This window comes from Anopheles coluzzii, chromosome 3 (assembly GCF_943734685.1).
Source record: "Anopheles coluzzii chromosome 3, AcolN3, whole genome shotgun sequence".
Lineage (NCBI taxonomy): Eukaryota > Metazoa > Arthropoda > Insecta > Diptera > Culicidae > Anopheles > Anopheles coluzzii.
This window is the reverse complement of record NC_064671.1, coordinates 9,869,435-9,897,063: the sequence shown is the minus strand read 5'-3', so window position 1 is coordinate 9,897,063 and position 27,629 is coordinate 9,869,435. Positions and strand designations below refer to the sequence as shown.

Below are 27,629 nucleotides of genomic sequence, written 5' to 3'. Positions count from 1 at the left end.
GCTATCTGGGGTATGAGAATGATTTGGTAAGGGTAAGCAGTCTAATTGTAAAACCACTCGAATGGGTCGGGTGATCGAGCGATCTTGGTTTATCGCTGGCGTTGGTGTTTTGGGGGTAGCAAAACGGTGAAATATTTCATTGCTATTTATCTCACAATGGCGTGACAATGAGAAGGGTTTCGATGTGAGGCAATTCCAAGCTGGCGAGTGACGCGTATGATAGGTCATGTTCTGGATAACATCAGATGTATAAGATGTCTGAGAAATTCATTACAAATTCGTGGCTAAAATTTATCTTTATTATTCATGAAAGAAAGTACAATGAAATTTCGAAATAAAATTAATAAATCATTTTAATCTTTCAGATTCTCTCAAAAATTGTTATTCTCAATGAAATGGATCGCAAGAATGTCTCTAAACTGTCAACAACTGGAAGCACCAGACGCAAATCGTCCTTCAAAGCAGCAACCATTACCGATTATAAAGAGTGAGTATTTGTTCCTTTTGACAAACGGATTTAATAAACGAATATAAAAATAATAATCAATAATATTTAATAACGAACGAAAACTAGTTAACCGTAGAGATGGCAACCAGATTTACACACGTAAGTTGGCAACCGGCATACCCGGGTATTCCAAACGTTTTGATGCAAAAAATTAACGATTTTCATAGGTAAACAATGCTTTCTACATTTTAATGCTGTAAGCAAGTAATGCCGACCATATATTCTCTTCTATTTCATTTATTCATTAAGTTTTTTTTCATTTTAATATAAAAATAACGGTCATATTGAAATTTGGAATCGCTTGAATTTGACTCGAAAATAAGCACAATACGAAAAGAGGAAGAAGAGAAACGTCATTATCCATACAAAATGTATGGAATACCCGGGTATGCTGGTTGCCAACTTACGTGGTAAAGTTAAAAAAAAATCAAAATAAAATACTTAAAGACTGTTTAAAATTACAATTTATGCACCAAAAAATCAGAAATTTAAAGTTGGGAGGCTACGAAAAATTTTAGGTCAATAAAAGCAATGAATTCAAAGTTATTGAAGTTTTAAGTTGAAAAAAATACCCGGGTATCCGGTTGCCAACTTAAAGGTTAAATTTTCTAAGACTCCTTTTGATGTTTTTCCTTTCATTAGACAGAAATCAATTAATTTTATAAAAATGGGTTAACAATTCTATAAATTACAAGCTATCTTTCCTTAACGTTACACTTTCCCTTTCCTTAAATTACACCAATAAACAGTTCCCAACAACGAATTCTCCTAACCTTTCAACTAACCCTGTCCTTTCAAACCCATCGCCCCTTAAAGGCGGCAATCCGCATGCGACCCGCATCACACTGCCATCCAGGGGCGTATCGCGTAGCAACGCTTCAGCAGCGCACAACCGTTTCGATTCACCAAACAACATGCACCGTTCTTTTGATTGCAGCCCATCGCAGCCGGATCGAGCAGGGGGCGGACGGGCGGACCGTACCAGCAGCATACCCGTCCAGCAGGGCGTCCCACACTACGCGGCCAGCTTTGTGAGTATATGCATATTTGTCAGGCTTTATTGTTCGACGCATCAAATAATGTCACTCGACGAGCACAAAGAAAGCCGGTGGCGCGTTCTTTCATCGGCTTTCACGATGCGGATTCAGATTCTTGCAGGGACGGTTGGGTGGCGTCATTTGACACTGGAAAGCATAGAATGACACACACACACTTGCACACAGGCAAACTAGTTTTTAATTAAACAAAATTCTTTCCCAGGCCTCGGTGCATCGTCCCCGGCAGATAAGCAACGTGGCGGCGATCAAACGGACGGCCGGTGCAGCCCAGGTCGGTACGGACGCTTCGTCGACGGTCGTTGTCTTTGGTTGTCTGCAGTCGGGTGCAGACAGTCAGCAGCCGGGCCAGGCCGCTTACCCACACCCGAAGCGACACGCCAAGTATGGCCCGAGCAAGGCCGTGCCGATGCCACAGCGACCGGAAGCGCCCGGCTCGAGCGGTCCGGTAGGCCGATCGAATGGGAAAGTAGCACTGCCGTACTCGGACCCCGCTATCGGGTGCTCGGTGTCATCCGGGCGTAATCCGCCCGCACCAACGACGGGCTCCTGTGTCAGCGGCGGTGAAAACAATGGCAGAATATTTAATCAACCGACGCTCCCGCTGCCGGTGCAGATTCCGAATCCGTACGCTTATACGTCGTCACCTGCGGTGGCATCGGTCGCCGGGGCAAATTATGGAGCGCAGCAGATGCACCAGCACCGGCCGGTATCACAAAAGACTGATTATCTACAGCCGTCGTCGTCGTCGTCGTCGGGTGGCATTAGACAGGGCGTAAATCAAAAGTCCTCAAGCTCGGCGGGCATGGCGTCAGCAGGAACAGGAGATGGCTGTCGACGCTTCGGCGCCCAGTCATCAGTCGGAACTCGAGGCTTCACTACCACGGTGCAAGTACCGGCTGCTCCTGCCGGAAAGCTAACACCGAAGCAGCTGAATGACATCTACGAAAAACACTTGTTGAGCCAGACTACCTTTGAGGTGGCAGGCACGAACCAAGGGCTGCCGTCCGTCACAATGCTAACAAGCTCGTCCGCGAAGGGAACCACCACCAGCAGCAACACACCGCCCATCAAACACAACTCCACCCCGGAAGGGAGTCGAACGCTAACGAAGAGTGACACTCGGTTGCGTGCCACGGCGAAAGCCTTCCTGGGAAAGGAAGGCTCACCGGCCCAACCGTACGATACGACCGCCCAGCGCAACACCGAACAGGAGGAGCATAATTTGTACGAGTCCGTACGTAGCAATTATCATATCTACGAAAAGATTGACTCGCGAAGATCTTCCCTCAGCGGGACGACTCCACCGGTAACGTCCGCCGCATCCTCGGTAGCGTCCTCGTTGGAGCAGTACGTACGCCCGGTCGCTCCACAGCTTGGACCACCGCCGCTTCATCCACGGCCAAAGTCGCATCCCTCGGGCGGGATCGAACCAACCGATGGCAGTTCATCCACGGCAGCCGCGTCCGCAGTCCATCAGGTTAATCTGCAGCAGCTGCAAAAATCGATACAGTTTAAGCTGGCGTCGAATGGTACGGCCGGGTGGCCGGGTGTACTTTCGCCCATCCAGGAACGTCCTCCATTGCCGGCTGGTAGTCGGCTGCAGGCACCGACACGGAGCGCATCGTCAAGGACTGAGCGCGTCAATATAGCACTGGAAACAGCCAAAGCAATCGCAACGGCAGCGTACATCGAAAGGTAAGTGGTAAACGCTACTCAAGTATTGGATCTATCATTGTAACAAATTGTCACTTTTTGAAGTTCGTATTCGGAGTTGTTTTTGACAGGGTTTAGTCGCTATAGAGCGCATTTTTGATGATATGATTCATGTTTTTGGATGTTATAACTTCCGAAAAAAAAGAACACAACATGCACATTCAAAGAAAATGTTTTAAAAAGTGGGTCCTACTACCACCTTCAACACTACAAACAATCTCCACTCCTTCGAAATCCACCTTGACGAAGAGAGATTCGTTCCTGTGTGTCGTAAATCAGCTCAGGCATCTTCGCTTTCTGCGCGTTGGCGGGCAAATCTGACAGCACGGAAGGCGTTAATGTGCCACCGTGTGCCGACTACCGTCTACTTCAACAACTCAACCGATCTCTGATTTTGGGTAAAATCACCCGAAAACATCTCCACATCTCTCCTCCAAGACCAAGGGGAAAGAAACATAATTCAATCCGATTAGTTTCGGGGGGAAAAAACCGCAGCGCCCTCCAGTCTTGTAATGCCATGTTTGGTTTGCCGGAGAAAGTCACCCAACCGAATTTGTTTGAACATTCTTGCGTGTATGCCGCTTCCCTTCCACGACAGCGAGCGAAAACAAAGCGTCACCACCGCTACTTAAGCCGTCCAAATAAATAACGCTAATGTTTGCTCATAATGCGGTGACACTACAACCTTTCGATCGTTCCGATCTTTTGGTGCACCGCAGGAGGGAAGGGCGCTGAAGATGACGTTTTCCGGCCATTTCGGAGTGTGTGTTGTACCAAGCACCATCTCGCACTATTTTCTGTTTCGTGCTGCTGGAAGTCGCATTCTAACGAGGTTCTAATTTCGGAAAAAGGTTACATTAGTGTCAGCCGCAAGACTCCAGCTCCCCTTCTTCCCCAGTAAATACCCACAAATAGCACAATAAATTTACGAACTGTTCAATTCAATTAGTTACTCCGTTGGGTGTGTGTTTGCTACGGCGGCTGGAAATCAACTCAGTTTAAAGTTTCGTTACACGCTCGGAAGCAGGTGAAAGTGAAGCTGGTAGGAGTCCGTCAGTCGGTGCTCGGTGCCCGCGTGTCATAAATTTACCGTCCCATCACATATTTCACGGAGACGTCGCGCCGGTGGGTGATGTTTTGTCATCGACCGTCAACACTTACAGATCACCAACGAGGTGCTTAGAGGTTGGCAGTGATTGTACAAACATGTCATTGCGCTAGACAATGGGTGGTTTTTGATGAGAAGTAGGAACAGTTGCAAGCATTGATCGGGCCATTGGGATGGGGTGAAAGACTGATAAATGGGGTTGTTGCAGTACAAACAACAAGGGATAAGGAATCATGACTTCAACAAGCATCGAAAATGACAATTCTTCCGGCAAGATTTAAGTGATACAGAAAGTTAGATAAGTTTTTAAGGGATAGTAATGGAGATCTTGAGGTCCATTCGTTCAGGTCTGAAACAGGTCTGAACTGTTATTTGTGAGAATTTTCATAGAACCCATACGCATATTTGTTCAAGAGACTTTTCCAGAACGCGTCGCCTGCGATGGTCACGGAATCCGTTTGACAAATGGCGTCAGCGACGGTTACGATCATTTTCGCGGTCACCCATTGCATTTCATCTCCAACTCTGTTTCTCTCATCCCTTCGTCGAAGCCGACGTTGTTTGGTCATAAAAATTGTTTCACGAACGTCAAAACAAACTGCTTGCCGGCTAAATTTATGTGCGAGCACTTTTCTTCTGCGCTGTTTTGCGCTGTTGGCCAGTATAATGAACACGCACCGAGGCTGGGGACCGAGAAATGGAAAAGCAGCGCCACGCAAGCATCCCGCCACACGCTGATCTGATAAAGCATCGCAATTTTCACATTCTCCAGTGGAAAGAAGGATATTTTTGGGCATTTTTTTACCATCCTTTTGTCGGTTCGGTTTATGGCCGCGGGTTGGGAAATCCTTTTTCAAAAATTTCCTCCCGGCATTCCGGTGCGCCGTTCATGAGTTATGTCACTGCGGCAGCATTCTTTATTGTGATGTGACACATTACCCAATTTATGAACGCTTTTTTTGTGGTGTACATCTCACCATGTGTACCTTTTTATTGAGATGTAACAAAACAGCGTTCGTTGCGATGTAAAGTAAGTGCAGATTGCATCGTTATAAAAATATGAATATACATTTTAAAAACACACAGCACAAACCGTGGCGTAAAACTGTGGCTGTCCCGGGTCGATGCTGTCTGCCGCATCCTGTCAGTTAATACATTTTCCATGTTCAACGTTCCGCGAAATTGAAGAAACTGTGGGCGCTCGAATGCTTCACACCCGGGCAAATATGATGAATGCTGTTAATTGTATACTTTATGAGCCCTTCAAGATGAGTTTGTTTTTCCGAACACGGACGGACGGAGGGGTCGAATAGGTTTCGGTCAAAAGGTCGGTGACAAAGTTCCGCAAGAATGATTTACGATATCGTGCAACGCACGCATGCACACGCACGCACACACAAAGAGTGAGACATTTCGGCTTATTTGTATCTGTTCTCGGGTAGTTGTTTTCTCTTGTTGATCCTCATCCTCTGCTTGAACCTTGTTTGCCGGTATGTTTATTGACTTTAGTGGATGCTGTCTGGGCTTGGCCCCGCCGCGCAAACACCATATGGTTCGTATCCGCGTTTGTGGCGTCGTGTGCGACGAATTGCTTTTAAAAATTAATTATGTCTCGTGGCGCGAATTAAGCCATCCACAAATGTGTGCTGTGGCGCTGGATCTTCGCGCCATGTGTGTGTGCCCGATCGGTGGCGCCTTTGCGATTCGAAACGGGGTTTTGTAAGGATTGCGAGTCGTTGGGGTTGATCAGTTGAGGATAATGAGAGACATAAATTATCTTCATACATAGTTTGTGGAAAATTATCTTTGTTTGCATCATGGATGATATTTATGGAATCATCATTAGTTGGATTTAAAGTTTTAAAGTTTTATTAAATGTTTTAACTATAACATGTCAATTCAATTTAATTTGCCGAAATTTTGGCTTGATAATATAAAAACCACGTATTGATATGAGTATTGCATACATTTAGGAGTTTTTCACAAAAAAGTAAGCAAAATAAGTATTAAACGGGTTTAGCGGTCACATGCTTTGAAGTATTAGTTTAAATGTTTGCTATAAAACCCCTCTTTATTTTACAAGAAATGGCCATGTCATACTGACTGTATAATAGAGGAAAAAACCTTGAAGAAGTCTCACATTACAAATGCTCATGTCATGGTTTTGTCAAGGTTTTGTAAAGCAAATAAATCCCAATTCTTTTGTAAGAGTTCCCTGCTCCCATTCTAATCATCCTTGCCTTACTCTAAGCCTGCATCGCACATTTGAGTATCGTATCATTAACCTTTACCCAGGGCAACAAACCCTCCTCGCACATCTCCCGAGAGGTGTCAGTTACCAATTAACTCTAAATACAAGCCCCCCAAAAACATGACACTTTTCACCTTCGCTTTCCGAAATTTGTAACGCATCCGAAATTAACCGGTAATCAATATCGCGCGATGGAAACATTTGTTTTACAACTTTTGTCCAAACACACACACACACACACACACACACACACACACACACACACACACACACACACACACACACACACACACACACACACACGGGTCCCCGGTGCAAGGGCAATAAATGTTTTCAAAGTCCAGGAAGGGGTTCCACAGCACAGCAGCCGCGATCGATTGGTGCTGCCATAAAGGGGGAAGTTTTCTACCAGACGGACGCACACCGGAACAGAAACCCGATAGTGTTGCCTGTGTGTACCGCCTGTGTGTGTGAAACACGGAAAAAGGGGGCAACCATTTTTCGGAAGGCAATGCATTTTCCATTGCACCGCAAGTACTTAGGCTGTTTGCTGTTGTTGTTGTTGCTGTTCAACACAATAAGTTCGTCTGGGTGCGGGTGTTTCCCATCCGATCGCCTCGAAGAGCACGAGACAGAAGCAGCGGCAGTAAAAAAAAGGAACACACAGTAAAACGGAACCCATAAATCCGAATTATCGCTGTGGTGAAAATTTATGGTACACTTCGAAGCGAAAAACTATGGAAAATTCGAAAGGATTGCCATTGCTGGGGTGGGACAAAAAGCGAGAGGGTTTTTTTTTAAGGGAGCGTGTGCGAGAGAGAGCGCGAGCGAGCAAGAAACGGTCCCAAAAACGTCGAAACGAAATAGTAAACAAATTTACGGCAAACAGTTGTTTTTGTCAAACTGATTTGAAATATTTTGTGTGCCCTGCCCCATCCCCTTGGTGCGGCTTAGGTGAACTCTCTCTCTCTCTCTCCATCTTCTTTTCTCTTTCACCCACTCGGCAGCAGTATACTTGGATGGTTTTATCTATTTGACAGGTGCATTTGTGGAACTTCACGTTCGCGTACACGGGAGCGGGAAAAGCAGCTCGCGTTTATCCGCTTTTCATCTGCGGTCGGACCGTCCCACCGTCAAATCTCGTCCACGCTCTTCTCAAGTGGTCCTTGTTTGCCGTGTCGTTGCCCGAAAGTGGCCGTACGTGTCTGAATGCGAATGGTTCCGTGGGAGAAATTTGGTGGTTTTGATAATGGTTATGGACAAGTTTGATGTTCGGCAATTGGACGCATACCGTTCGATTGGTTTCGTTTACTCCAAGACCAAGTCCAAGAGTGTCGAAAAATGACCAACAAAACTAAGAATTTCACGTGTAATGTGGTGATTTTTGAACGAATAAAATAAACGAGTGCTCGTTCGCGCACCCATCTACATCACTATTTACTCCCTCATCATCGCAATTTGATGTCGCGCATTTTGGATGTGTTTACGCGTCTTCGTTCGAACCGATTTCGTGCCACCGGTATCGACGCGAACCGTTCGCCGACAGTAAAAACTGTGAAGAGATAATTTAATACCACGCATCTGGCAGCGATCCCAAGTAAAAAAAAGGAAAAACGGTTGGGCCATAAAAACTCCTCCCGAAACGTGCCCGAGCGTGCGTTTTCACGCCCATCCGGCTTGAGGACAAATCTCTGCACGACGCACGTGCGTGCGTATGAGTCACGAGTCATCTTAAGGCGAGCAGGCGGGGTTAGAGTGGTACGATTCCTTTTTACTTTACTTTAAAATTGACACGTTTCCTTTTATGGGATCGTTTTTTTGTTGTTGTTGTGTTTTTCCTTCTTAGTTGCCAACCCAACCTGGAGGAAGTAAGCGCCATGGACACGACGCTACAGGCACTTCGCTCGCAAGCCGCTCGATCGTAAATCATGTCACGGAAGGTGCAAAAGTCCTTTACTTTCGGGGCTAACCAGGGGCTAGAGCCGAGATTGGTGACACAAAAACGCCAAACAAGTTTTGTTGAGCTTCCCATCGAACAGGAGGTGTTTTTACGTGATCCTTTGATAGAGTGTTGGCATTGTGGGGTTAGATTGCTCTAACTCAAAATTGTAGCATTTTTCTGTTTGGAGGGTTTGGATGATTTTGAACGATGGATAAATCTATTCGCACATTAACAGCAACGAGCTGCAGTCGTGTGCACGTGTTGCTGCTGTTGTCACCGTTCATTTATCCTTGGCATCGTTGGTACGAGTTGAATTTTGCGATTGATGGTTTTAGGCTAAATGTATTGGTTTATTTTATATTGTTGAGAAGTTACAGATGCTATATCAAATAAGAATACTTATGCCAAAACCTCTACTTAATGACTTATTGGAATAATACAATTTTATAAAATAATAAGCTTCAATGAAATGTAGCTGATAAAAGACATTGCATTCCCTTGAAAAATAATACATTTACAACCAATTTACACGGGTTTTCAGGAGTTCTCATAGCTGGGGGGCACTTTATTAGTCAATTAGGCACTTCTTATGTGAAATTAACTTATTTTAATAGGAATTAGACTCTATAGCACCCTTGTTGGACAAATCTAATAGGAATTTCCAACTAGCCTGTCTAAAAAGGGTTGCATAGTGTCCAATTTCCATCATATGAAGTTCACTTCCCATAAGAAAGAGACAAGGAAATGTCCCACAACTATGAGAACCCCTGAAAAACCCTGTAAGCCTCATACTAACGATTTTAGTCTAATAATACCCAATTTCAATAGATAGCCTTCCTTCCCCTTACCAAATCATGCAATAGTCACTGTATTTACCAACTCAACAACCCATAAAGCGATACCACCATCTATCATGAGATCGCCCCACAAGTAATTGAATCGAAATCCGCAAACGTTAGCGTCTTTTTCCCGCTCCATACACGGCCAAAGACGCCGTTTTCTGCGGCAAACAATAAACAAGCAACTCCCATCTCTTTTGGCTTTCTCCGCACCTACACAGAGCACACGGTATTAATTTAGCAACAATTAAACCCAGATTTATGACTTCCCAATCTGGTCCGTGCAAATGAACAACCCCGCTGGTCGACGGTCGAAGGTGACCGTTTGTCGACCTCTCCTGTTTGTGATGGTTTGTTTTTAATCCCACCGCCTCCAGTTTTTCCGTCGTTGTCTTATTTTGGAAATACTAGCAAAGCAAAAGTGTGATTCATTCATCCCGATGTAGCTCTAATCTGCTCCAATCGTGTTTTTTTTCTGCTCCCCATAGCGGAAGAAGCTTAAGCAATGGCTTAAGTGGAAAGTGTAAATATTTACGCCCGTTGCAAATGCACGCCAAGCACGAGTCAAGCTGCAACAGATCCAGTTCTGAAAGAGCCACTGCAGCGAAATTGTGCAGCTTGTGTGCTTGTGCAGTGGGTTTCTTGTTTTAAAAACACTTCATCCATAATGAATATTTGTGTGTTTCGAGAGGTGTGTGGTGTGTCTGTGTGTGTTCATTCTAAGCGCTTCTTTCCCGGCGTGCTAGATATACAGTCATGAAAGTAGGCCACTCCGTGTGTATGGCACTCGGTTTTGGATGCTGTGCGTTCTTTTCACGCTGTTCATTGTGAAGATTCTCCAGCAAAAGGTTTTCCACAATACAAAAAAAGAGTGAAGTAATTATGATGCGATCATCTGTTTTCACGCCCTTTTCTGCGTGCCGGTTTTATCTCTTTTCGCAATTCTCGTATGGGAGTCACACTCATCCTAGCATATGGCAACGCAGAAAAACACACACACACACTCGTTGGTATCATTTTTCTTCGTTAATTAGTGATATAATTAATAGTGGCTCCTCTCACACGGTGAAACACGTACTCCATGTGCCTTATGTGGTGTTTTGTTTTCGAAGCAGAGCGCAAAAAGTAGCAGCCTTTCACCGTGAAAAACCACGCGTGAAGATTAACAGGAGGACCACCAACAAATGGCCCGTCAAAAAAGCAGGGCGAAAGCCAAACATCTCTGGGGACAAGTGCACTAGTAGAGTGTGATCCAAAACTGTTCTTCAGCCTCCAATGGATAGCTCGAAAGCCATTTCCCGGAGTGTCTAAAAGGTGGTAAAAATGAATAATGAGTGCTCTTTGGTAAATGCTTTCCGTGAGCTGTGGGTTGAAAAGTGGTTGCAAACGGCTGCAGCGTGTCTGTGAAGCCATATGCACCCCATATTAGTGAGCAGCAAAGAAGGTGGAATAAAATTAAATTGTATGATTTATGTGACAGCACACCCTTTTCTCCGGTTTTTACTTTCTCCGCGTAAAGGATTTTCCAGCGATTGAAAATACCTCAAAGTAGGAATGCTTCCTGAAACCTTTTCCACCAACTGCTCAATTGCTCATTTCCGCGTCCTCTCGAGATCACAACAAACAATAATCCTTCCCGCGGAAACTCTTTCCTTTGCAGCGGCATCAAGTTTAGTTCCAAGAAAACAACCTTTTTCCCTGTAAGTCTCTTCTTGTGCTGTGTGTTTGTGTGCTCTTCATGGAAAAAAAGGAACGCGGGTAAAACAATGCGGGTCTTCTAGAGACAGTCCGTCCTCCCGGTCGGTGGATTTGCTCTTAAACCCTGCCGAAGCACAGGCAAACAGCGGAGCAGATTCTGTGGAATTTATGTCCTTTACCTTCCACCCGGTTTCCGGTTTGGTGCACATTTTTATCTGACCAATTACGGGCGGCCAATTTGTAGTCAGGGGCAGTATCGCACTGGCGCGTTCCGTCTTCATTTATCCGCCTTCAGTTACAGCCACATTCCGGGGAACATTCTTTGCGTGAGGATTGGTATTTTCCAGATAGTTTTGGGGCTAGTTTTTACCAAGAGAAGGGCATGATTTTGGATGATTTATTTTTGCTGTACCTTGAGTTGAGCTCATTATTTGGCATTTATTTTGAAATTGTTAATAATTTTTAAAAGAAACCCATTTATTTTGAAATAGAAAATCATCTTCTTCATCAACCGGAAAAGCATCGCTTTCCAAAGCGGTATTCGTTTGCTTCCCGTGAGTTCCAATTTCAAGATACTCCAGCCCATTCAGGAGTGGACTTGGTCACTCAATTACACCACCCTGGAAGCACTGTTTACAACCAGCATTTGCTGCCCGTATCGCTGCGCATCACGTGGCTTTGTTTTGCTTTGCGAACCAAACGCCAGCTCCCGCAGAACCGTTTTCCACATTCCATCGCTCTCTAGTCGGCTTTGGAAAAGCGGAACTCTCAATTTTCTCTCTCTCTCTCTCTCTCTTCCAAGCACTCCAAGCACTCTCAGCAGCATAAACACAGACGCAAATCCTCTCTTACGCTCACGCGCTCTCGTGTTCAATGCCACAAAGCCGTTGTGTGATAAAATTTTCCCGAGCAGCCGGCACAAGCATCATGGGGGAATGTCGACCCTATGTCGACTCCATGCACGGGCGGGTCGTGCCACCGCACAGGAGAGAGTGACAGGGAAAAACCGGAACCGGTTCGTTGCGTTGCCTCAGTTGCATTCGAGACGCGCTCGTCGTAGCAGCACTCGTCCTTGTGCGCGGTCGAGATTTTTACCCCGAGTGTCGATGTTTGAAAAGCGTGCGTTGTTTTCCGGTGGGGTTCGTTCGGCGTTTCGCGGGCTGCGCTGTGCAAGAGTGGGTGAACGGCGTTAGTAGCCGTTCGCTAGGGCGGCGTTTGGCTTCTCAGCATTTGGGTGTGAAACGTGACAAACGTACGTTCCGGAAGTCGTAAATTCGCTTCCAAACAAGGTTGAGCAGCTCGGGTTGCCTTTACCGAAAGACGACAGACTGTGAGCTCGCCTCGGTTCATCAGCAATCGTAGGACAGTCAAAAGACGAACGAAAGGATGGAAAATTGGCAAAAATTTCCACACACCGATGTCGAAAGTTGAATGATAGTTAAATCTAGCCGACTTTTCCTTTTTTCCTCTTTCCGTGCTAAAGAAACGTAACGTAGCGGCCACTGGCTGTTTGTGCAAGGTGTGATTCGACTCAACTGTGACCGTGTGCATGTATATAAGTATTTGTATAAAGTGAGCAAAAAGGAAACGGTAAAAATTTTCGAGTCAAATCGATCACATAATTCCGATCGGCACAGCAGTAGCTCCCGGGAAAAACGTGACTCCCGGCATCCAGCAGAAAAGTTCGGAAACATTTTCCAACTCACAAATGATTTCCCTTCCACCGGGTGCCGAAACTTCTTCCCCCCGGTGCGCGTAGGGTTTATCATCCGGACTGAGCTTCTCTCCGTCGTGTGCTTGTTTTGGTGAGTGTGATGATCCTGCCAGCAGCCGGAAGGAAGTGAAACAACGCAGCCAGCTCGGCCCGGTTCGGCTCCCGTCCCGATATGGAGTGACGTCGCTTTGGAGGACGCGAGCGAGGATGAGGTTGATGATGTTGATGTTTCGGTGCCACTACTACTCCTCGGCCTCATCGCCGCTACGTGAACGCGGCGAAGCTTTACCACCCCGGCCTAGTGCGCCCGGGCGGATAAGGCAAGGATAACACGACACGACAACGGCATGCGGGAAGGATGATGTCGATGATAATGCCACCGTACCGTCGTACCGTGAAGCGAGCGAAAAATCACAAGCACCCGGGACCTGATTACACGCCCCGCCACTACTACAGTGCGGCAAATTTACATCCACGCAGCACGTGCTTTTTCCTTCCAGCACAGTGAAATGCTAGTCTAGTGTCGATTGAGCGTTATGTGTGTGTATGTGTGTTTTCCCCCGTACTGTGGAAAGGTGAAGGAATATAACTCGATCGAAATCGGAGTAGCGCGAAAAAGTGAAATTTGAAACACGGGTTTTTTGCTGTTCGTTCCACGTTCCCAAGTGATTGAAGGCGAGTGAAAAAAGCCTCCTAAAAACCCCAACCGGTTGAGGGCAAAAAAGGGGGCTCCAGCCACACAGCGTACGAAGCGTTCTAAACCGAAGCCAAATTGCATCAACCTGCTGGAGGGCTTCTGGTCTGATGATTTTTTTCTGTTCCGCCTCCCTAGAGCCTCGCAGCGTGTTTGAATGAGTTTCTGCTTTTGAGGCACAGTGTGTGTGTATGTGTGTGATTATGAGTGTGTTTGTTTGTGTCTGATCGTCCAGTGTACGGTGTAGTCGGCGGTTGGTGGGCCGGTTATTTCTACATGCATGTCGTGCAGACTCAATTAAAAATATTAAATTGAAGATAAACGCAAAACGCGAAAGTGTAACAGATTCCTCGCTTTTCGGCCTCAGTTTTGTGATGGAATGTTTGGTAGAAGATAGAGCAGTGAAAAAAGCTATATTTTCTTTTTTAAAGTCAACAAGCCTCGTAGAAAACAGGCTCCGAAAAGTGAAATAAAAAAAACAGCGTGTTCAACCCAGTGTGTCTGTGTGTTTGCGCGTATTTTTCCACGTCAGCTCAACCGTACCAGTAAGTAAGATTATTTTTATGCAATCTGTCCGTGTGGAGCTTTATTTTTGGGTTATGCGGGGTTTTTTTTATTCTCAACCTTTCTCTCACAAATCTAAGCTTTAATCGGGTTGAAGGTTAGCAAATATTCCCGTCACGGTAGGTTCGGATTTGAAGCGGCCATTCATGGGATCTCGTCTCTCTCTCTCTTTGGGGAGGTTTGATGTAGTGATTTATTTATATTTTTTGCACGCTACTTGTCTTGCCCAATCTGTACGCCCTTTCCATCCATCATGAAGAAGTGGCCAGTAAAAAAACGCACACTTTCCATATTCCATTTACATGTTTTCTCGGATTGTTGCGGAACTTCTTCTCTCCTTCCTTCCTTCACTTGCCAGCCGGTCCAACTGTTTCGCATATTTTGACTCAACAGTTTTTGTCGGTCGCTCCTTGTGTACCGTGCGCATGGACAATCGGATGTAACACTTGGGACACCGGAAGCTGTCTGCCCTTGGTAGCCCTTGGTTTTCAAATGGCTGCCCTGGATGAGATTGAAAACCAGATTGAGCGTGCGGGGCAGCGTGCAGAACGAGAAGATAAAATCAGTTTTCCATCTCAGCTCGTTCAGCCGGTCATTCTCAGGGTGCTTTTTCCGGGTGGAAAGTTGTTCGAGGACTGCGAGCGCTACAAGTAGAGTTGGCAGTGCCAAGAGAGTGGAGAGTGAAAAACATCTCAAACAATGCATTAAAAATAGTATTATTGATTTTACGTTTCACTGACTCCAGGGAGAAAAACGTGATTGCTGCGCAGACAGTGGGCACTTTTCTGTGGGCAAGCTGTAGAAGGATTTGTAAAGGAAGAAAGATAACGCCAAGTGGTTACTATTTTTATTGCAAAGAATTGTTTTGTTGAACTCATTTCAATGGAATCAAGGACTCTCAGTTTGTAAAAGTAGTTTGTATTACTTCAAATCTGCATGAAGAAGAATCGATTCAGTATTTGTTGTCTCCATTATTGCACTTGAAGCCACATCGAGGCATCGAGAGTGATAGAGTCATTAGATGCAGTTAATTAGCAAGGTATAATTCAAGGCTTAGTACTCGATCAACAGTTTGCGCTACAGATCCTCTTGCAGGACTTCCAAAGCCATCATTCCGATGATCCTTTGAGCTTAATAATAAGCCCTGCTGCACAAAGCCCACAACAACGTTCACACCTACTAGAAAACCCCTTGCAAACGTTGCAATTCAATCAACGCGAGAGCCTTCACACGTTGGTACGTGGTAAAGATGCTTCGCGGTGTCTGTTGGCTTTTCCTCATACCCATCGCGGCCAAACAAAAGGGATAAAAAGCAAACAGAATGAATATCGCAGAAGCAACATTTATTCAGCAGCAGGTTCATCTGTCGAGCGAGGGGGCAAAATAGCTCTACGCCCAACCCCAGTGCATGGGCGATGGCGTCTCCATCCGTCATGTGAGGTCGTGTGAGGCTCTAAGGGGGAAAAGGCCTGGGGGGAAAACTATGCATGTGAGAGCACTGCGAGCACATATATTTTCCGCACCGTTAAAACCAAACCAGGCAGGACAGGAAGCGGACGCGATAATCCTCCCCATGCTGCTATGGGCAGCAAACCGTACCCGGACAGGCGCGTACCAGACACTACTCTACGGCCAGGGCTCATAAAACTGTCCTCGCACACGCTGTGTCGTCGTGCCGTAAATGAGCGCCGGCTAATGAAAGGACACACTATCCAGATGGTTTTTGCTCGTGGTTCAGGTTTTCATCTCGCTGCCACCCATCCCATGCTGAAGTACGCAAAACTACGCTTGCTGACACTCCAAACGTTGGGGACGTTGGAGATGCGGCCGAACGACGAAGGCAATAATAAGGCGTCTCGGAAAATATCGATTTTAATTTTACATTCACTTCTTTGTCGATGCAAATGTGCGCGCACTGGGCGAGACCGTCCGCGCTTTTATGATGACTGGCTGGCTGGCGGACTCGAATGCGGACATTATGCACGCGCGCCATCGACCACGCCACAGCGGGTGTGCGAGCGTGCAGCCTACGCAGCACGCCCGCTGCAACCGATAATGGTGTAACGATAATGGAGGTAGTTTTTGCCTGTTCCAAGTAGCTGCAACTGTCCATGCACGTACATCGTACACGGCTCGAACGGCTCGAAGCTGCTTCTGGTCGTCCGCTGGCAGTGGTCAGTGTAACAGTTTCCCATGACGGGTTCCCGGGCACAGTGCCGCTGGAACCGACACAATTGATTATGTGCGTGATTTGGGCTGCTACAGGAGGAGAAAAGAAGAAGGGGGGAGGAAAAATGGCAACGAGGCGGAAAGGCATTATACACGTTATTAGCATGTTCGCTTTCACGCAGTGCAAATTTTCTCTTGTGACAGGCGTATTGGCTAAATATTTGGATGTGGTGCATGCGGTTGGTGGTCCTTTGGCTTGCTCGCTTTACGTGAGCACTTCATAAGCAGGAGTGAACGATTCTTTGCGTGGATTAAATTTGAGCAAAAGCTGCCTTTTAAAGTAAAATACATCGAATATTAACGTTAAATGAGCTCTATCAAGAGTCAGAAAATGTTAAAAATGAGTTGCAAATTTCGCAAGTCCACAAATGTTGCATCATGATAAAGATATGTTACACTCACTTGTCAACCCAATTTCGATGATTATCAATTTTCTCCCTATTACCATCAAACTCAATCAAAACCATCGTTCAAAGATGCTGTTTTATTAAGATACACACACACACAAACACTACGCTATAACTTATGCACGATTTCAATCATAAAAACGACTATCAAAAGGATCGCTCCTTCTTCCCCCCAAGTGCAAACGACGCAAAGGATAAACGGTGCTAGAGCCATCGAACGTTGTCAGTTATTATATTAAGCTCTAGAAGCCGGAGCAAAAGCACCGAAAAAAACCCCTTTTCCCATTTTGCATGATAAGAAAAACATCCCGAGCTCATCTTACTCTCCAGAGCACCAAGCACAGGGCAGTATGTTATATTTCCAGTCGAATTCCACCACCAGTATAACATATCATCCGAAGCTCTAAACTTCCTCTCCTCAGCAATACTGCTCCTGAAGCAGGGTGGAATCAGAAAACATTTCCCATTTTGAGAAATGTATTCCCGTTTGCTGCTGCTTCTGCTGCATGTACCGCTCCCAGGACGCAGCACGACCAGGCCAAAAACCCATATTCCTCACGGAACATATGTTGCATGAAATTATTATTGCTGACTTTAGACTTTTGACTGCTGATTCCGGGCATTCCCGACTCTTCCGCTCCCCCGCAGAAAGCATCATTTCGTTGGTTTTTGCTGTCGAATGAACGTGCTATGGACTGCTTACCGCTCCGGTACGTTTTTTCCCAATGGGAGGAGTGTGCTGCTGTTTGTGTGTCAAGGTGTTTTGCTTGTGTAAGGACTTGAACACGTGTAGGTGTGTGCCTGTGTGTGAAGGGATCTTAGAGCACCAAAACGGAAGAAATACACCCCACCCAAGGGGCGGTAGCATTCGGCTGTTCCCAGTGCGCGGAGCATATCAGGCAGGAATTTAAAAGGATAATAGGATTTTATTATTTCCAAGGTTGGCGGTATATTAACATTTTTCCAGTGCCAAAGGGAACTGAATGGAAGGTATGGATCGAGGGTTCTCGACCCTCTGCAACATCTTTAGTGAAGGTTTGGGGCTTTCCTTTTGCTGTTACTGTATATACGCAGCACGTAGGACAATGGTTGGACTTGGAGATGCTGATGATTTCAGTTCCTGGGACTATTTTTTGTTTCTCCATTGGATCCCAACCATCATTTCTCACCGCGTCATGTGTGCTTTATGACTTCCGGACGGTATATTTGGGGTTGGTTTGATGGAGAAGCTGTTTTATTATGAAATAATTTGGCCCCAGTCAATTGTGTAGGACCATATAACCATTCCAATATATTACTGAGGTGTTATTCCAAACACTGTTACATGATAGACTACTCTCAGTTTAGCCTAACACAGTTTAGGCTCAAAATATTTGAATAAACATTGCACCAGGTATCAAACAAAACATATCTTGATAGTATTGTGAAAAACACATAAAGCATATCGATCGATTAATCTCTTCACACTACAAATGGTACACTGCAGAGCGCAACCGCACGGTATAAATTGATTCTCCCATTGCGAAAGTGGCTTCTTTCAGCTGTTGCTCTTAGCTCTTAACGCAAGATTCGCTCGACATTGGCACCAGGAAGCAGTCCAGACCGTTCCGTGAACCGCTCTTCATCGTTCCGGGTCAGTCTAAAGATGATGCGCTGACTCAGCCTTAGTTATTGGAATGCAAGAAAAATATGAAGCATGAAGGAAAAACAAGCCCCCTTCTCTCCCCTCACTCACAACAAGTCCTCTGGGTGCGGGACAGGGAAAAATGTGCGCTGCAGGCATAAATAATACGTTTGTTTATCGATTTCGTTCCACCACACGGCTGCCTACTGGCTTCCGTAAAGAGGTGGAAGATGATTTTGAGTGGCGTTTCGAGAATGGATCACCTGCTCCATCTTGGAAAGTCCGGCGCCAGCATGATCTTCTCCGGACACGTTCGAGTGTGTATTTTGAAATGAGTAAATCGAATGTTTAGGGTTGATTCATTTCTTGCCAAGAGAATCTCTGACTGATATTTTTATGCTGTTGGTGCATTTAATTATTTGAAATATTAGAACTATACGAAAAAGAATGGTTTATTCCTACATAAACTAACGCATAATGAATTTTGCTCTATAAATACGCCTAAAGGTATGCAATAATCCAAGCTATTTATCGCTCTTAATCTGCTATGAATCTTTATTTTGAATCTAATTTGTAGTGTGACCCGTTTTCCTCAACAAAAGTGTAATCCTCTTTGCTAATATTCACACTCCAAACACTTCAGTGGATGTCGTTTTGACGTTTTGTATCAATCTCAATTATCGTAAATGAAATCACGTTGTCGCCAAATATCCATCAATTTGTGTTAAAAACCGACTGGCGCTGCGCTCATCCCACAACCCCCCAACACAGTAGTCGACATTTTCTGTTACATTTTTATGTCTGCCACCCGCGGGAAACAGCAGCAAAACCCCCCCAAAAGTGACACATACACATTCAATCGGGTTCATTGCCACCGCTCAATCGTAATTTAACCGATAAATCCCATGTCGTCAATCTTTTGCCATCCATTTTTCCAGCTGATCTCGTGCGGTAATAAATTCCAACCGATAATTGATAGGTAATCAATTCGATGCGTACGGTGCATTAATTTTCCCCTTTCCCACCGCGAAGGGAGTTGCTGGGAGGGATCCAAAAACCACCGATCGATGACGACCACCACACGCTTTTGCTACTGTTTGCTACGAAGCTGCAGCTTGATGAAGCCCGTCAAAGGCACAGTATAAAAAGGGAATTGTTTATGAAAAAAGGCTTTAAATAGAATGTCCTTTCTGTAGTGGAAAAAGAGCCAAACAGTGTGTGCTACTGTAAATGCATATTTTCACACACAAAAACAAACTAGTGCTTGGGAAAGAGTTTTTCCCCGCCGCTTCGAAACGTACGAAGCAAACGCACGACGACCGAAAATAGATTATCACATCAAACGATTTCCACCATAAATTGAACAAACAAAACTTCTCTTTCGGGCTTGATTTTTTTTTTCTCGGTTGTAGGTTGGTTGGTTTGCCCTGAGCGATGGGTGTTTGCATTTATTTGCACGTAAAGTTTGATTTTTCCCTGGCGCACGAAATTTATTTATGCAAATGTGCGGTTAGCCGGTTCAAACGGTTTAGCCCGTTGCGGGAACTGTTGCGTCAATGGTGGTTGAATCGAGTTTGAAGTGTATGTGTTCCTGTGTGGTCGATTTTTGCATACCAAATCTGTGTGCTCGCGCGTAACCTCACGGGCAACTTGCGGCTTTTTTGTTATTTTATTTGCTATAATGCTATTTTTATTTCGTTTGCCATCGAACGCGCAATCGATCGCGCAAAGGTTCGGGGGTGAGCAGAAATTTGTTTGTTTTTTTTTTTTATTTCTTGGAACACACTTCACACCCCAAAACTGTGACCATGACACTGACGATGATGACGCTTTCGGCGCACACACGGCGTTACACGAACGGACACCTATGGGCGGAGTAACATGCGACCACAACCACGGTCGCTCCTGGAACCAATGGACCGGAAATGCGTTTGCGTGCCACCGTGGTACGTGATGTGGTCAGTGGTTCTGTCATTCGGATCAGTGGTTATCCATCGGCCTGCAGGGGCAAGCCTTCAGGAGCTACAACTCCACACCCGCGTACGGATGGTTGTGTATCAATAAAGGAAAATTAAATGGGGAACGATTCTGCAAAGCCTTGCGAAGCGCTTTGTACACGCAACGCGCTGTACAAATGTGTCCAAAAGTCACCCGCAAGCGATTGGGGGGCGCAATGTGCTTTCGGCGGGAAATGGTTTGGAAAGGTGATTTCGCCACCTGGAATTGTTATTGATTGTTGTGAAAAAGTGTAACAGATAGGTTCGTGGGATAGGCCGAGAAAGTATTTTTTAATTTATTTTTTAGTCTTTTCAATTTGAATGGTTTAAAAAGATTTAAAAATCAAATAAGAATTTTGGTATCGAACAAGATTAATTTATTTCTAATAATATTGCAAATTAATAACATAAATTGGACGCAGCATTAATATCTTTACGATCAAACGTCGATAAAAAACATTTTCCAATGAATCATCCCAATTTAAGCGATCCAATTTCCAGCCACCAATTTCCACCCGCTCCATAAACAACGCAAATCCACTTGGCAAACTATCATGTTCCGCTACGAAGCAGCTACAACCGCGTAACTCAATAACAGTCAGCCACCACCAACCAGTGATTTGCCGCCAATCGATTCAACTTTTCGCAACTTTAAACGGTGAAGCTTCGGTGCAAAATTAACTTAAGTGAAGTTGTCACCATAAATTACCCTCTAACCTGCTCGCTGGCCCCCGGTTCACCTTTGTGGGTGGTGGTAAAGTGCGATCCTTCCCGGTACGCGGGGAAACAGAGCCTTGGTGTAGGTGTGTGTGTGTGCGGTTCGTTGGAACCGGTACTAATTTCAATTAGCAGGATTCAATTAACACTAATGAGATCACTCTCGCCATCGTGCGCCATAAATACTTTCACTATGCGAGATACACTCAGTGGCGAGCGAAAGAGAGAGGGAGCATGCTGCTCCTGCTGCGAAGGCGGATCTTGCCGACACTTTTTCGCTATCCTCACCGCTGTCGCTGCCTGCAGGAGGTGGCGGTGCAAAGATGGCCACCGTTGGGAGCGTCGGGAATAAATCAAATTTACTGACTGTAAAAACAGACTCTCTCTCTCGCATCCATGGTTCGGTCGTGCTGGAAATGGACTGAAAACTGATCGCTTGTAGCTGTAGAACAGCAAAATGGAGGGAAGGGAACGAACGGCACTACATCTTAAATATCATCCATCAGATGCTGCGTGCGTCCGTATCACTGACGCCTGGGTTTGCAAATCTGACCTCCCAGTGCAAGTGGACGGGGAAACAGTCATGAAGGAGTCGTGAAAAATGACTCCCGCTTTCGCGCGCTCGTTTGTGCAAGCGCCACACGGACGCCCCCGAGATCGAAGCAACAATGTCCGGCGAGTGATGTGTACAAGTGTTTTCATTACTTTTAACAACCGTTAATACAGTCCGGGGGCTTTGCCCACATCAAGTGTAGCAGATGATGAAAATGGTGGCAAAGGCAAAGCTCAGCACGACGTCACCGTACGCTTTGTGTTGCGCCACGCAATTCCGTTCTGAAGCCGTTGTTTATTTGATGCGCTGCGATGCGGCACAGGAGGGGACGATAAATGAAAATTGGACTGTGGTGGTGTTGTGGATGGTGAAAAACGATCAAGTACGGTGTGGAAATACAGCACAAAAAAGGCTCCGAAACACAACACAGCACAGGAGGATAATGGAAGAGTGTGGAGAACTCTTTTCTAAATATAATTAATTTTATAGCCAATCATAAAATTGATTAAATCCATCCCATCTATACATCCGTCCAGGCGGCTTCGGCCGAGGTTCTGGTACCACTTCAAACACGCTCGCTCTTTCGCTCTGGTTGTGATTTTTCATCAGCGCCAGAACGCCAACGGAGGAACCGAGGTACCGATGGGAACGCCTAGCCGGGTGTGAAAAATGGCATCTTGCTTTTCCATTTTTCTCTCAAATTCTCGAGAGTGTTTCTTTCGACGCTTCGCGTTAATGTTGGCGTTGAAAGTGCGAAACCTTCCCTGCTAATGGTTCCTTAATGAGTTCGTTTTTGTCACACGTACTTACTGCCGTACACTTGAGAGTGTGTGTGTGATCGATTGATCGATCGATGATATGATGCGAACCCGTTTTTGCGTACAAAAAGCGCTACTCTTCCAATGGATGAGTTTAAATAAAAAATCACTCCTTTTCCAAGCCGTGAAGAGAAGGATACCACCCGTCAAGAGATGGATTGCAGCCGATCGTTTGAATGGCAGCACCAGAATGGTGGCGATGCCAGCTCGCTTCGCTTATGTTTATATTTCAAACCCGGGGAGGCAAGCAAGGCAAGGATTCATTCACAGCCGTGACAGAAGATGAGCGCAGTTGGCAAGCAAAATGTTTTGATTCTTGTACTTTTTGTGTGTCTTCTACGCAAGCAGCAAACCCGGTGCCACATACGGTTCATCGTTCGTTCCGATGACGATGTGTCAACGATGGGGTGGTTTTTACTTCTCCTGCACGAAAAAAAACATCGCCTGTCAATATTTTATTTTATGTCACATGCCTTTTTGTGTGCTTTTTTTTGGTTACGATTTGCACCACAGCTCGATGCTCATCCCTTCGGTTTCGGGCGGTTTCGATTATGTTGGATAAAATGATAATAATATGCTGTCACATCATCGTGCCACCGACATGGCTCTGACATGGTTGAAGAATTATATCAATTGCTACCGAACGCACAGTTGGCACATTGGACAAAGAGATGCCGAGTACGGGCTTTTTTCTTATTTGATTTTGTGGTTGTAAATCAAGACAACGATGAAAGGAGCAGCCATAAATTGGATGTTTTTGTAGCAGATGTGTTTACTTGAATTCGTTATGGATTGAAATATGGACAAACAAAATAAATGTACTGAAATTTCGATACATTTAAGCTCAATTTTGCGAAAAGTACATTAAAGGACTGCTAAAAAAGCTTTAACAGAAACAATTGTTAGGAGCATTGCATACATTTAGGCTGCTAAATGAGCAACATGAATTTTTATTGCTACCTGTACTTTTCAAAGCAAAGAGAGGTAACTTTCTTTACAAACTGTCTCAATTACACACTAAAATTCTAAAGTGTCATCCAGCATAATAACTCACCAACATTATGTAAACACGTGATTCACCATGAACCGTTTTCTGTGGTAAATCAAATATTAATCAAGAGAACTCATTTGTCGCCCAGTGTAAATATTTGCTGTCCTCTAGCACCTAGAATCCACTCCAGGGGATAGCAAATCAAACCAAAATTCAATCTCACTGCCTTTCTCTCTCGCTGGTGTTTGAAAATTGGGCCTACCCAGCAAACATACACACCTGACCACACACGCTCTCACACACACACACACACATCGTTGTGCTTAATTAGTTTGCCGTTTAATTTCGATGCCACCGTATCCCGTTTCAGCGGCACAGTGATTCACGACTCACCACACAAGCAGCGTGAACTTGCTCGCGATCCGCGCGATCAGGTGTAACAGTTTCCCACCAAAACTAGTGGTCGAAATACGAAACACACCTACACACCTCCACACTCCCACCCCCCCCCCCCCCCCCCCACCCATAGCTTCCCCTTTGAAGGGCTTCCAAAGTGGAAACCCTTTGCCGAGGGCACACCGGTGGTTGCCGGTGTCGATCCCACGCTCTGTGCGGAAGCCGTGGCGTGTCGTGGTCTAAAAATAGGTTTTTGGCAAATTATTTATGTTTAATTTGCGACCTTCGTGGCCCCCACCTCCTCCACCAAAAACACTCATTATGCTTTCCGGTACAAAATTGCTCCCCTGATGGAGCCCCTGTAGTAGTGGCGAGTGGCGCAGAAAGGAGGTCGTTTTTGGAGACACATTTCTCCTCTCCTCCTTTTTTCCACTAGCACGAACAGCGGGTGGAAACTGTACGGGGAGTAACATCAAACAGCTTCCCTTTGCCGGCATGTCCGGAAAAAGCTTGCCAGCACAGGCAAAGGCATAAGGATGAGAAAACGTGTGAAGACCTTCCGGGAAAGAAGGAACACATTCAAATCAAAAGCAACATTTAATTTCCATCCAAACGTACTGAACCGAAGCTGGAAGTTTTCCTGCACCTACGTGTCCTTAAGGATGGAGTCGCATTAATAAAAAGGTGGGAGGAAACATATATACCTTTTCCGGGGCTCTTGTGCGCCCTGCCTCGGGTGTCGCGGATTAGCTATACCTTTAGGTAGGTGAATCCTCTTCCTCCTGGTGTGTATCGGATTTCCTTCCGAGCGGCGAAAGCGCACAACCACCGCGCTTCGAGCATGTCGTAGCGTAATAGTTGTATCCAAAATCCCGGACGTGTACTTCCGCTTCCGTGGGCGCTTCTCTTCCTGGCGGGGGGGAGTCTTCCCTGTTCTGCATAAACAGTCTGCCCCAAAATAAACAACGTTGCTTCATCCTGTCCCCCTCAAAACAGTGAGTTGACACAAAATACGGCCAACTAAAACCGGGTCGACTGTTTAGTGATGTCCCCACGGGAGAAAACACGCACTCGCTAAACCCCCGCAGAAGAGAAGCCGAGCGTACGCCAGCTCTCTGTATGTGTCGTTGGCTCTCACTCTCACTCTCTCATTCCCTCCCCGAGGACACAGGAGCGTGCTTTAAAGATAGGAGCGTTGCGTTAAAATTATCATTTATATTCAAAACATATTTCCAACTCCCGAGATTCGCATAAAATAAATATTGTTCTGTACACCTTTCCCACTGCGTACACACTGCGGCGATGCGAGAAGGATGGGGCAAAGATTTAGCTTTTAGAGCGAAGGGAACGGATGCCCCGTCGAGACGTTTCTTGCTTCCTATTCCTTGTCCTCTTCCCCCCCTTCATAAAAAAGTAGCAAAATCCTACACCGAAACGGAGTGGAAAAGGGGCGCTGCCGTTGTGATGTCGTGATTTTCTATGCAAATATAATTTTCACCACGCTGTAACCTCCAGCCTTCAGGTGACACCTTAACCGCTGGGGCGCCCGCAGAAGAAAAAAAAAATACACCAGGACACCCCCAATCCCTCTTTGGATTTGGTCTGGCGATTTTCCCGAACGCCAAATCGGAACATCGGAACCATAATGAGGAAAATAATTTCGCTCATTTATTATGCGCTCCAGTTCGCGTTCGTTCCCGTTCGTTTGCGCTTCCGGTTCGGTTTGCGCGCATTTCACTGTGGCGGACGGGGATTTTTCGATGTTTTTTTTTTCTCCCTTCTCCCCCACGTTTGTGTTGTTGCTCTTGTACTTTCGCTTGCGTTGTGACAAGGTGACGAAGGGTGGCTCCGATTCTAAGCAATCGATTGTCTGCCAGACGCCGACCCTCCGCGCGGAAATCGCTCTTCAAACTCTACAAAACGGCTTGTTCCCCTTAACGGCTTTACTTCCAAGCGAGGGGGGGAAATGAATGGTGGTGAACACCACAAATGAAGATACGTGAAGGAAGCACAAGATGAACACAGGCCCCGCAAAACAAAACGAATTACGAAAACGATGCTTCTCGATGCTTCACCGGTGTGAGCCAGCCCAGTGACAAACTGCCAACCAAACTGTACCTCGAAGTGCGGAAAATCGGATGTGATTTTTCCCTCCCCCTCCCTCTTGGAAACCAGTAAACGAACCCTCACCGCACTTCTTTTATCCGGATACTCTCGGGGCGGTAATCTGATTTTATCGTGGAAATTGAGATTTAACCGAGAATTATCGCATTTTTATTCAAATAAACGCTGCCTCCCCCAGATTAGATAAATTTATTGGGGCGCCCAGGAAGTGGGACGAGCTAGGACACCCGTACCCGGAAGTGTCACATTAAGCGCCTCTGCTTGTGCGGCTGAACAGCAATGGACAGTAGCAGGAAAAGCAAGCAAGCATTTGTTTACTGTTTTGTGAAAGCTTTTTACTTTCCACAGTGGCTTTACTGTGGAAGAGTGTGTGAAAATGCGTTACGGGGAGGGCTATCATGTTCCAGGGATCCTTTTTCTATCAAAGGGAGGATTTTCGCGCTTCATTCAACCCCACAATCACACACACACATACACGACTTGTGGTGGTAGCTTTGCAGCTTTTCACAAAACAACTTTCCCGGTACCTCTCAGGCATTAGCGAGTGTGACAGCTTTTTCCGTGAATTTTCCGGGATAACTTCTGCACTGGTTGCTGCTGCGGCTGACATGGAGCCCTTTGCAGAAGTTTCAATAAGAAGTGGGCGCTTTTTGCCTTCCATTCCACCCTTCAGCCATTATCACTTGCTGCTCAGACGTGGGGCTGCTGTTGTACGCATATGCCGCACTTTCTCCTCAGCAATTTTCTTTTCTAAACCCACACACACACACATACACACACACACTTACTACACGCTCTGTATCGTCGGGATAAAAGGTGGTAGGAAAAATTTGAATATTTTTGCCATTACTTTTAGCATAAAACGATTATGTCTCCGGTGGAAATATGCTACTTTTCGGGTGCTTACATTTCGAGGGGTTTAAGCGGTGCTGCTGCACTGCTGCAAAGGATGGCTTCCGGGGCCATCTCTATGCCTTTTTTTTTTTGTTGTCCTTGCTTGTACGACCACCGTTGGGGGAGGGAGGATAAAAGGGGTGTTATTGTTGCTTTTGGAGGTGTGGTGTTTGGAGTGGAGATTGCTACGAGCTGCTCCTACGGGAGAGGGTTTCTGTTATCTGATAGATTGAAAGCCATTTCCCGCTGAACTGGAAGGATCATAGCCTAGCCTTTCACGTGCTTGAAACGACAATAAAAAAAGGGAAATATGTTTATTTAGAATTTATGTTGCTGTGAAGGTGAAGAGATTTTGAGAATTACTTTAGGCACTAATCTTGTGGGCGAACACATTTTTAGCTATTTTTGTGAATATTTTAACCTCATCGCAAAACCCTATTTAAACTTTTCAACCTCCCCAAGCTTGTATCCATTGATGCTTGAAACATGATTAAACTCACCGTCATAAAACCCTAAATCAATCAAAATGTGTTTTAGTTTCGTTAGCTTCTCTCCCACGGAATAGCACACTTTGCTCTATTATTATCACACCCTACTATCCGAGCCCTCTCTTTCTATCATACTCAAAACTCCACACCGGCTGCTAAGCAGACCGTTCATAATCCATAATACATGCATAACCACAAAAAGCGAGTACGAGTGATGGTGAAACTTTTTATCAGCCGGCAGCCATCGCCGAGCCCGTCCGAACCGTCCGTCTGCCGGGCGCTGCCGAAAGTTTTCCCATAAA

The 27,629-nt window shown here is 45.6% G+C and overlaps 1 protein-coding gene across 4 annotated transcripts in view; it reads left to right on the top strand.

The window, feature by feature from the left end:
• LOC120955273 (uncharacterized) overlaps positions 1–27,629 on the top strand; it is a 216,493-nt gene that overhangs the window by 125,926 nt on the left and 62,938 nt on the right. For all 4 annotated transcript variants that reach the window (XM_049608321.1, XM_049608322.1, XM_049608323.1 and 1 more), the window contains exons 9-10: positions 1,325–1,539; positions 1,769–3,261. In XM_049608321.1, the coding sequence (XP_049464278.1) occupies positions 1,325–1,539; positions 1,769–3,261 (1,708 nt within the window). The remainder of the gene's footprint in view (positions 1–1,324; positions 1,540–1,768; positions 3,262–27,629) is intronic.